Source organism: Streptopelia decaocto, assembly GCF_964273445.1.
Source record: "Streptopelia decaocto genome assembly, contig: HAP1_SCAFFOLD_95, whole genome shotgun sequence".
Classification (NCBI taxonomy): Eukaryota; Metazoa; Chordata; class Aves; order Columbiformes; family Columbidae; genus Streptopelia; species Streptopelia decaocto.
Genome location: NW_028115301.1, coordinates 297782 through 309125, shown reverse-complemented (window position 1 = coordinate 309125; position 11344 = coordinate 297782). Strand labels below are relative to the sequence as shown.

General features: G+C 50.7%; 1 protein-coding gene across 1 annotated transcript; it reads left to right on the top strand.

Moving 5' to 3' along the window:
• Positions 1-6680: 6680 nt before the first annotated feature.
• Positions 6681-7646, top strand: LOC309452830 (olfactory receptor 14A16-like; the record flags this gene model as incomplete). Its single annotated transcript, XM_082077501.1, has 1 exon — positions 6681-7646. The coding sequence occupies one exon, from the start codon at positions 6681-6683 to the stop codon at positions 7644-7646; it is 966 nt and encodes a 321-aa protein (XP_081933627.1).
• Positions 7647-11344: the final 3698 nt, after the last annotated feature.

The following is an 11344-nucleotide window of genomic DNA, read 5'->3' as shown; positions in this document are numbered from 1 at the left end:
TTGGTTTCAGGCACCTTTATCATAGCTTGATATGCGAGGTCTGTTGACTGCCTCAAGATTTCAGAAAGTTATCGTGCCTGTAGTTGTGGTATGTCAACTAGTGTCTCTTCCAGAAGCGCACAGGGTCCCGTGGTTTAACTGCAATCGAAACTGGGGGTAAATCCCAGCTTCTTGGTAAGTTCGGTTTACGCTCTGAAACTCTACCCTCACCCTCAGGAATTCAGTGCGGGTGGGAGGAGGGGGCAGGTTGGAGGGACCCAAATCTGTAGGAATTACGTTATTTGGCTCGGTCTGGCTCACCACGGGGGGGTCCTCCCCACCTAAATCTCCAAGCAAGGGGGGATAGGAAAAAAAAATGTCCATTTTTTTCTTCCGCGACTGATAGCGGCGGGGCAGAGGGTTGAACTGTGATTAATGGCGGTGACGCAGACGGCAGAACCGCGGTTGATGATGGTAGAGGAGAGGTTCGAGCCGTGATCGATGACAGCGGAGCAGTCGGCCGAACGCACTGGTCCGACTGGTGCTCCAACTGGTGCTCTGAGGGCCCCTCCCGAGACCATGCACAACCCAACGTTGTTTTTTCATGTGAGTCTTTCATAGCTTTTAACTGATCTCGGGGCCACACATATGTATACGAGTCTTTCATAGTTTTTTTCTGATCTCGGGGCCACACATACGTACGCTCCTCCTTTATTCCTTTTAACTTTCCAAGAAGGTGCCGCGGATTCTTAGCCGTGTCAGTGAATATGGACTTGGGCGGTTTTGACGAATCTTTAGTAACAGGGGGGATCAGAATAATACTTAATCTTGCTTTTTTCTCCGAATCTGGCCCAGGAGAGCCAGGGAGACCATCCCCCTTCACCGCCTCTGCCTGTTGCCGTTTTAACTCTTTCAGAGTGTCTAATAACAAGCACCACGTCGTTAACAGTTCAGTTGCTTCCTTGGACCCTTGGGTAGCACTATCAAACAATTTATCTCCCAAGTCCATCCATTGTGACACACTAAATGCTGTCACAGGATTAACCTCTAAACCTTGTGCTTTGCCCCATAGTAACATTTTTCTTAAAGTCAGTTCCGGGAGGCTAATACCGTGCTTCTTCAGAAGCAGCTTCTATGTGGATAATATAGTACCCTCTTCTTTAGATAAGTTTCAGCCCCCCTGTTCCCGGTAGCTCACCTGCTCCTTAGCGAGGTGTCTTTTCAACGATCCGGATCTTCGGCAGCTCTCCTCGGCTGCTCTCATCAGCTGTACCGGGCTCCGTCTCCACAGCTCTTCTTCGGCTGTTCACAGCTTCACGCTGTCACCTTGTTAGGCGAGATCCTCTCCAGGCAGGATCACGTCGGGGTCACCATATGTCGCGGTTGAGACGGACAAACGACATGGACCAAGTTCTTTCAAGATGAAAGTAATAGGTGCCATTTATTGTTACAAGTGCATTTTTATACAATTCTACCAGTTCATGTGTCTTTTCACTATTGGTTACAAGTTACAGCACTAACATCTCATTGGTTAATTTTTCTATCATCCATGTTATTCTTCTATCCCCTTGTCTCTCACGGGTATATCTCTTCTCTCTCCGGATACTCCTTTACTCCCATCCTTCTCAAGGGTAAACCTTAATATCTTCAAGGCTGATTTCTACCCCCATATTTTCTGTCAAGGACTCCGCAGACCCACTGCACTTTCCCACAGAGCTACAGCTGCACTGCCCTGCACCAGAGACTTACCATGGCAAGGGCTGCAAAGGTTTCTCCTCCAGTGAGCTCTCAGTCATCCTCCAGTCCTGACCACCTTTAATCTCTCTCTGCCTTGCTCGTCTCCTGAGATCCCCAGGCAGAGCCCTCAGCCCTGCTGCGTGTGCAGAGGAGCTGCTCCTGGGCAGAGCTGTCTCTCTGCAGCGCTGCCGCTGCCATGAGCTCCCTGTGTCCCAGGAGCCCAGCCCAGCTCAGCAGCACAGGAGCAGCCCCAGGCGCTTTAATGACCCCTCTGGTGCGGTTTGGTGCTGGGTCCATGAACCTCAGACCCTGAGGGGAAGCTGAAGAAACTTCTCAAGAAGTCAAAGTCAGATTCAAACTCCAAAGTTTCTTGTAATGTTAATGGGTTCCACTGAGGGACACAACTGAAGAACTGACCCCAGGGTCTGTTTAGAGCAGAAAACTGTAGGCAGTGATGACAGGTCAGGAAAAGCAAAGTAAAGGTGTCTCTGATGCTCAGTAAACCTGGATGTGTTTCATTAACCAAAGGACCAAACCTTGACTCCCCTTTGGAAATCAGATCCTGTCCCTCCTATGTTGCCCAGGGCCCTTCCTGGGACAGTGTGATGTGGGGCTGTGCGAGGCCAAGGGCAGGACTATGGTCCCACACCTCCCAGGTTCCTGGCTGGGGACAAGGTGTCTCCTCACAGGCATCAGAGGTGCAGACAACAGCCATAGCAAAGGGGAGAAGGAGCTCATGTCTGGTGGGGCTTTCAGCCTCTTTACATCCCGTGATCATCTCCACGACAGCCTGTCCTGTGCTGTGGCATCCCCTGCACCGCTGTCCCTGCAGGCTGGAGACATCCCCCCTGCTGTCCCACCTTGCTCTTCTCTGAGCATCTTCCTTCCTTTGCTGAGATCTCTCCATCCTCCCCAGCTGGTCCTTGAAGCACAAAGCCTTGGGCTGATGCAGACTCCCTCTGGTGGGTTTGGTGCTGAGCCCATGAACCTCAGACCCTGAGAAGCTGAAGAAGCTTCTCAAGAAGTCAAACTTGGATGTAAACTCCAACGTTTCTTGTAGCGTTAATGGGTCACAACTGAGAAACTGTTCCTAGTATCTAGTTAGAGCAAAAAACTGGAGGCAGAATGACAGGTCAGGAAAAGCAAGGTGAAGGTCTCTCTGATGACCAGTAAACTTTGATGTGTTTCATTAACCAAAGGACGAAACCCTGTTCCCCAGGCCTGGGAAATCAGATCCTGTCCCTCCCACGTTGCCCAGGGCCCAGGTCCCTCTTCACAGCCTGAAGAACCACATGGGTCAGGAGACAGGCCAGGATACCCAACGAGGACTCACATGCTCTGCACTTAAAGTTCAGGTGTTTTCCGGCATCTCAGGAGACAAGTCATGCCAATTGCTGGGTTCAAGGAGCTGGTCAAGTGTCTCATCTCCATTTCTGCAATGGTGGCTTTGATGTCTGGCTGATGTGCAGACTCTGTACATGGATGCTGAAACCTCTTCAGTAACCTGTTCTGAAAGGATGAACAAGGTGGGCAGTTCTTTCTGGAAGGGTATTAGGACAGCAAAAAAAACCCTGGGTTGGAGCAAATGAAAAGGGATGCAAAAGTTGTGGTCAGAACCATTTAGAGGCACTTGTAAAGCAGCCCTGCACCTCATGTGAATTATTCCTGTGCTCAGGGAGCACCTGAGAGCTTTGTCTAAATGGAAAACATGAAGGAGAAGGAAGGACAGCGTCATTCAGGCTCAAAGGGACCTCAGGAGGTGTCTTGACCAACTTCCTGCTCACAGCAGAGTCAGACCAGATTACTCAGGGCTTTATCCAAACACATCTTGATCTCTTTCTGGGACAGAGTGGGTGCGCACCCCTGGGAAACAGCTTCCAGTGCTTGACTGTCCTCATGACTGGGAGGTTTCTCCCTTTCTACAGCACCTTTCCAAGCCCAACCATCCAGATTGCTTTTTACCCATCTACTTGCACACTGACACAGACCATAATATCCTACCTTGGGCACAAGATTATTGTGGGGGATGATGCTGAATGCCTTGCTGACTTCCACGTAACAGACCACCACTGCTTTGCCCACGTCCACCACCCTGTCCTTTCCGCACAGAAAGCAAAGAGGATGGACAGACACAACCTGCCCTGGGTAAACCCCGTCACCTTCTCTTCCACACACCCAGAAATGGGGTCCCAGTGGACATGCTCTGGGGCACAGACCTTAGTTCCCCTGCTCACCCATTGGCCATTTTGAAAAGTGCACACACTGTGTGAGAGCTGCCAGTGGTCAGGGAGTCCCCCCAGTCTCCATGAGCTTTCCAAGATGGTGGAGAGTGGCCTCACTGTGACATCGTCCTGCTGTCTCTGCTCCTGGGATGCTGCCCCTGCTGTCCCATAGACTGGAGAGGATTGTGTTAGTTACAGTGACCCCTGACTTGATCCCCATCCACTGCTGGTTGTTCTGACTCCAGTCACAGAGGCCTGGGAGACCTTGCTGGAGAAGAGGGAGGTCAAGAGGGCACAGGGATTCTCACCTCTTTCTCTTATTAAGTTCATCAGTGGCCACACAGTGTCTTTGTTTCTCCTTTAACTGTTCCTGCAGTAGTAACAGCTCATTATGGGCCCTTGAATTGCCTTACAGGTCTGGACTGAGCTTTGATCTGCACTGTTGCTGTGCTTGGCGGCTGCTGTCCTTGCAGATCAGATGAACTCACTCCTGCCACCCTGCCTGGCAGTTCATTCCATCCGTGTCACAGCTCTGTCTGCAGCACTGACAGCTCCAGCTCCCCAGTCAGGTCCCTGGCTGAGGACATTGCCTCACATCTGGGCTGAACCACCCCAGCTGTGGCACCAGCCCAGCTCTGACCTGCACAAGAAACCTGGTACCAAGTGTGCAAGAGCCCATGTGTGCAAAAGTTTTGAATCAGAGCACACAAATGACATGGCCAAAGATTGATGAATGTCTCTCTAGCCCTAGGAGTATAAAACCAGATTGAAATGCCTAAAGTCATTCACCTGAAGATATTCCTCCCTCAGTTTGCAGAAAGTAGATCCTTTACTGTAATATTCCCGTTGTACTGTCTAATGATGGGACAAAAAAAAGATGATTGTCATATCAATTGATTGTTTAATAGGAAGAATATAATGCTTGAAAGGAGTGTCTCAGGAGAGGAGAGAAAATCAACATCACTGATTACTTCAGGTTGTTTGGAGCCCCAGAGACACCTGGAGGAGCCCAGAGAGGACAGAGAAAGGGACATCATGGGCTGCTCCTGTGCTGCTGAGCTGGGCTGGGCTCCTGGGACACAGGGAGCTCATGGCAGCGGCAGCGCTGCAGAGAGACAGCTCTGCCCAGGAGCAGCTCCTCTGCACACGCAGCAGGGCTGAGGGCTCTGCCTGCAGCACCGAGGGCACAGGAGCCAGGCAGAGAGGGGAAATGCAGTCTGGGGTGGGAGAATGCTGAGAGGTCACTGGAGGAGAAATTTTCTCAGATATGAAACCTGTGGCTGCAGGGCAGTGCATCTGAAAATCATGTTAGGATCTCAGAAAGCTGTCACATTGTAGAGCCTGCAAGAGACGTAAGTACAACTCTCAGAGATTCTCTGATGCAGAGAGGGAGGATGTGCTGCAGAGCAGGGATTGCCTTCCACACTGTCAGAGTGACAAGACATGAATGCTGTGTTCTCTCAAGGATGGCTGTGGGGTGTAAATGTCAATGTGCAGGCAGGGGTGCCCAGGGCTGTCCTGCAGAGCAGGGTCCCTGCACCCCAGGGCTGTGCCAGGCAGGGACTCTGCCGCCTGCCAGGGTCAGCGCTCAGCCTGCCCGGGAGATCCCAGCAGCAAGGAGGGGAGAAGCTGTGGGGGGAAGAAGCAACCGCTGGCAGGGCAGGGTCATTCTGCTGTTGAGAAGGAACTGCGTGGATCAGGACAGCTTACAGCTCCAGCTCATCCCCAGGACATATGCAGAGGTTATTTCTGAAGGACACTGAGGCAGCATTTATCTGATAGGGATGATTTTAAATTCCGAGTTTTTTCCACTCTTGATTGGCTGGGTGGGCCGTGGGAGATGTAGATTTATTTCGCTGCCCTGGAGAAGGGAACTGAGACCTCAGTTCTTGGTAGGACTTGTCAGAGCTGCTCCTGAGCCCCTGCACACACAGAGCTGCCCCTGGGCAGTGCCAGGAGGTGTGAGCAGGGCAGAGCTGAGCACACAGCGGGTGGGACGGAGTCTGTGACACTGACAGGGAGCAGACCCAGGGACAGAGACACAGCTCCCAGCAGGGACAGCTGCAGGTAGCAGAAAAGTGGGCAGGGAGAGGGAGCTGTGACCAGAAATGCTGGGGAGGGGACTCAGGAACCCCCTGCCATCCCCTGCAGTGCAGACACATTTCCCAGTGCAAAACCCTGGTCTCCTCTCCTCCCCAGCAGACCCTCTGCCCCAAAGCCATGGGGTCCAGGGCATGAGTCACCACCTCAGCAGCTGGACCTCCAGGTGAAAGGTTCCTCAAATGTGGTATACAAAAAAGCACTTGCCCTACAGCGACATCATGTGAGTGGCAGTGAGCACAGCGGGATAAGGAGAAGGCTTCACAGCATGCCCGTCTGACTTTGTCTCCTTGCTTTATTTGCTCTGGAGCACTGCTGTGTTCTTCCTGGTTTCTCCACCCTGGTGCTCTTACTCTCTAGGGTCGGGTTGGGGATGTGGGTCAGTTTTGTTCGGACACCAACACTGGGAGTCCTGTCCCAGAAGTATCCTCATGGGAACTAGATGCTGAAGCTATGTTTTAAGCTGTAATCAGCCATGTCATTCACTTGGTAGTCAAGGAGAATAAGCAGAATAATTGCTCGTTCAGGGAGAGTATTTTCTATGAGAAATGACTTTTTTTTTTTTTTTTTTTTTTCAGAGACGTCTCATTTAAACTGTCACTGTCTTTTCTTCTTTGGACAGGTCCTCAGCAGAGGCAGCAAATGTCCAACAGCAGCTCCATCACCCAGTTCCTGCTCCTGCCGTTCACAGACACACGGGAGCTGCAGCTCTTGCACTTCTGGCTCTTCCTGGGCATCTACCTGGCTGCCCTCCTGGGCAACGGCCTCATCATCACCACCATAGCCTGGGACCAGCACCTCCACACCCCCATGTACTTCTTCCTGCTCAACCTCGCCCTCATCGACCTGGGCTGCATCTCCACCACTCTCCCTAAATCCATGGACAATTCCCTCTGGGACACCAGGGTCATTTCTTATATGAGATGTGCTGCCCAGCTCTTTCTCTACGTCTTTTTCATTTCAGCAGAGTTGTATCTGCTTACCGTCATGTCCTACGACCGCTACGTTGCCATCTGCAAACCCCTGCACTACGGGACCCTCCTGGGCAGCAGAGCTTGTGTCCACATGGCAGCAGCTGCCTGGGCCACTGGGTTTCTCAGTGCTCTGCTGCACACGGCCAATACATTTTCACTGCCCCTGTGCAAGGGCAATGCCCTGGACCAGTTCTTCTGTGAAATCCCCCAGATCCTCAAGCTCTCCTGCTCACACTCCTACCTCAGGGAACTTGGGCTTATTGTGTTTAGTCTCTTGGTAGCATTTGGGTGTTTTGTGTTCATCGTGGTGTCCTATGTGCAGATCTTCAGGGCCGTGCTGAGGATCCCCTCTGAGCAGGGACGGCACAAAGCCTTTTCCACCTGCCTCCCTCACCTGGCCGTGGTCTCCCTCTATGTCAGCACTGTTATGTTTGCCCACCTGAAGCCCCCCTCCATCTCCTTTCCTTCCCTGGATCTGCTGGTGGCAGTTCTGTACTCTTTGGTGCCTCCAGTTGTGAACCCCCTCATCTACAGCATGAGGAACCAGGAAATCAAGGATGCCCTGTGGAAACTGATGACTGGATGGTTTTCTGTAGCAACAAACTGCCTATCTGCTTCTACACAGGAGATTTAATGTAACTAATTACAGGCCCTGCCTGTCATCTCTATTTTTTGCTGTTGGTGGTGTTTCCATTGTGATAATGTTGCCATCCCCTTTCAAATTCACTGTCTGCTTTTCTTTTATAATCACTGGCCATGCTTTTTGTGTATTTAGACAAAATGAAGGCCCTGTAGTGACTCTTTTTCATTGAATCCTTCCTCCTAACCCTGCTTGGAGCTGGCGAGAGGGGTCAAGGACAGCAGGAAGAGCTTTTTCAAATCCGTGGCAGATAAAACTAACAGCACAGGCAATGTAGGCCCACTGATGAACGAGGTGGGTGACCTGGTGATAGAAGATACAGAAAAGGCAGAGTGACTGAACACCTTCTTTGCCTCTGTCTGCTCTCCCATGGCTGTCCTGAGGAGCCCTGTACCGCTGAGGCCCCAGAGGAAGGCAGGACAATGGAGAAGTTTGCCTGGGTCGATGAGGACTGGGTTAGGGAGCAGTCGGGCAATCTGGACATCCATAAATCCATGGGTCCGGATGGGATGCACCCGCGGGTGCTGAGGGAGCTGGCTGAGGTCATTGCTGGACCACTCTCCATCATCTTTGCCAAGTCTTGGGAAACGGGAGAGGTGCCTGAGGACTGGAGGAAAGCAAATGTCACTCCAGTCTTCAAAAATGCCAAGGAGGAGGACCCGGGTAACTATAGACGGGTCAGCCTCACCTCCATCTCTGGGAAACTGATGGAACAACTTGTCTTTGGTGCCATCTCAAGGCATGTCAAGGATATGAGGTTCGTTAGGGACAGTCAACATGGCTTCACCAAAGGGAAGTTGTGCTTGACCAACCTCATTGACTTTTATGAGTGTTATAGGAAAATAGGAAATTAGGATTTTAGGCCTAAATCAGTGTTATAAGCTGTGCTGCTAAGGCTGCAAGTTTCAGCCTTGTCTCCTGTATAGCCCTTTCCCAGAACCACAAGCGTGGTTACCTTATGCTTGCTTTGTATCCTTAGACATTGATAAATGCTATTCTTAGGTTTACTGATTTTGTACTAGATTGATATTTGTATTAGATTGATGAACTATGGATAACAAATGAGGCAGGTGGAACTTCAAAGCTAGCCCTGTAACTGAGGACTTTCCGTTCGGTACTTTCCGAAGTGGAACATGAAGAAAGAAGTGAAACATGAAGACCACTGGGACGGAAGGAACCTGAAGACATCAATAGAAGACATCAATAGTGATAGACAGTGATAAATTTTGCTTAGTTGCATAATACCTGTTAGAACCCTATATAATGTCTAGCTGTATTACTGTATGATTGTCACTCTCTGAGGAGGTGATCCAACCCTGCTGTTCCTGCGAATCTTCTACAATAAATACTGCTCAGAGTAACCCACGAGAGTTCGAGTCTCTCTCCAGCGCCTTCCTAATAACCTTTTTCAATGAGGATGTAACAAGATGGATGGATGATGGCAGAGCGGTGGACATGATCTACCTTGACTTGAGTGAGGCATTTGACACCGTCTCCCACAGCATCCTCACAGCTGAACTGAGGGAGTGCGGGCTGGGTGAGCGGGTAGTGAGGTGACTGCGAACTGGCTGAAGGGAAGAAGCCAGGGAGTCGTGGTCAATGGGACGGAGTCCAGTTGAGGCCTGTATCCAGTGCAGTGTCTCGGGGGGCAGTGCTGGGGCCAGTAGTATTCAATATATTCATCAATTATCTGGATGAGGGAATAGAGTGACTGTCAGCGAGTTTGCTGGTGACACCAAGCTGGGAGGAGTGGCTGACACTGGAAGCTGTGCTGCCATCAGAGACCTGGACAGGCTGGAGAGTTGGGCAGGGAAAAATTTAATGAAATAGAACAAAGGAAAGTGTAGAGTCTTGAATCTGGGCAGAAACAACCCCAGGTTCCAGTGTAAGTTGGGGAATGGCTTATTAGAGAGCAGCGTAGGGGAAAGGGACCTGGGGGTCCTGGGGACAGCAGGATGACCATGAGCCAGCACTGTGCCCTTGTGGCCAGGAAGGCCAATAGTACCTGGGGTGGGTTAGAATGGGGTGGTCAGTAGGTCAGAGAGGTTCTCCTGCCCCTCTGCTCTGCCCTGGGGAGACCACACCTGGAATCTTGTGTCCAGTGTGGCCCCTCAGTTCCAGCAGGACAGGGAACTGCTGGAGAGAGTCCAGCGCAGCCACCAAGATGCTGAAGGGAGTGGAGCATCTCCCGTGTGAGGAAAGGCTGAGGGAGCTGGGGCTCTGGAGCTGGACAAGAGGAGACTGAGGGGTGACCTCATTAATGTTTATAAATATCTAAAGGGTGAGTGTCACGAGGATGGAGCCAGGCTCTTCTCGGTGACAACCAATGGTAGGACAAGGGGAAATGGGTCAAACTGGAACACAAGAGGTTCCACTTAAATTTGAAAAGAAACTTCTTCTCAGTGAGAGTAACAGAGCCTGGACCATGCTGCCCAGGGAGGTTGTGGAGTCTCCTTCTCTGCAGACATTCACACTCGCCTGGACATGTTCCTGTGTAACCTCATCTGGGTGCTCCTGCTCCGGCAGGGAGACTGGACTAGATGATCTTTTGAGGTCATTTCCAATTGCTAATAGTCTGTGATTCTGTGATTTTGTGATCTCAGGTGAGTGCAGAGCATGTGACACACCACAGGGCTGAGGTGTCTCCCATCCTTTGGGAGTGACAGCAAGAGGCCAGAGGGACACTGTGACTCCTGCTTCTGTGTGTAAAAGGGACAGACTCTGTCTCTGAACATTCCTGGGTGCATAAGGAGTCCATGAGGCCAGCTCAGATGTGAACACCTGACGGAACCCTGACGTTTCTGTGTGGGACTGCAGGAACAAACCCAACAGGCCAAGTGGGATTGATATCAAGTGCCTTGGACAGGCTCATTGCAAGTGCTGCAGTCTGCTATGTCACCACCCTTGCCCATGATTCTGGATTGTGCTCTCAAAAGTGCCATAGAAACCAGAATGGTTCTGAGTTCCTTAGAAAACTCAGACCTCATACTCATCTTCAGGAAGAGCAGGAATAGGAACTGGGAGAATAACAGGCTGGCCACCCTACCTCCCTCCCTGGAAAGGGGGTGGGACATGTCCTCCTGCAGCCATTTCCAGGAATGTGAAGGACAAGGAAGGGATTGCCAGACCCGAATGGACAGGGGAAAGAAAGGTACATTGTGTACAGAGTGTTTGCAAAGCTCAGACATGGTCTCCTTCTGTCCAGAGTGGTGCTGATGCGGCTCAAGAAGTGGATGCTGGGTGGGAAATCGGCTGAACCACCAGGCCCAAATATCATCAGTGATACAAAGTCCTTTGTGCAGCCAGTTACCGGTGTCATGTCTCAGTGACCAGCACTTGGACAACACTGTTGAACGTCTTTATTCTCCCCTTCTATGATATAACAGAGAGCACTTTCAGCACCTTTGAGGATGATGCAAACCTGGGAGGAGGCCTTGAGCAACCTCCTCTGTTTCTGTTGGAATAATTTTTGCCTTGGAGCGGTTTCTTGAGAGAGAATAGGTAGAGGAATAGCAAAAAAAAAAAAAAAACAAAAACCCAACAAAACAAAAAACAAACAAACAAACAAAAAAACAAAAACAAAAAACATAAATACAGCAGTTCCAGTGAGGAGCGGTTTTCACTCATGTTGTTAGTAGGGAATATATTTCACATAATTGAACAAGGTGAGGAGGGGAGATGGGTGTCTACAG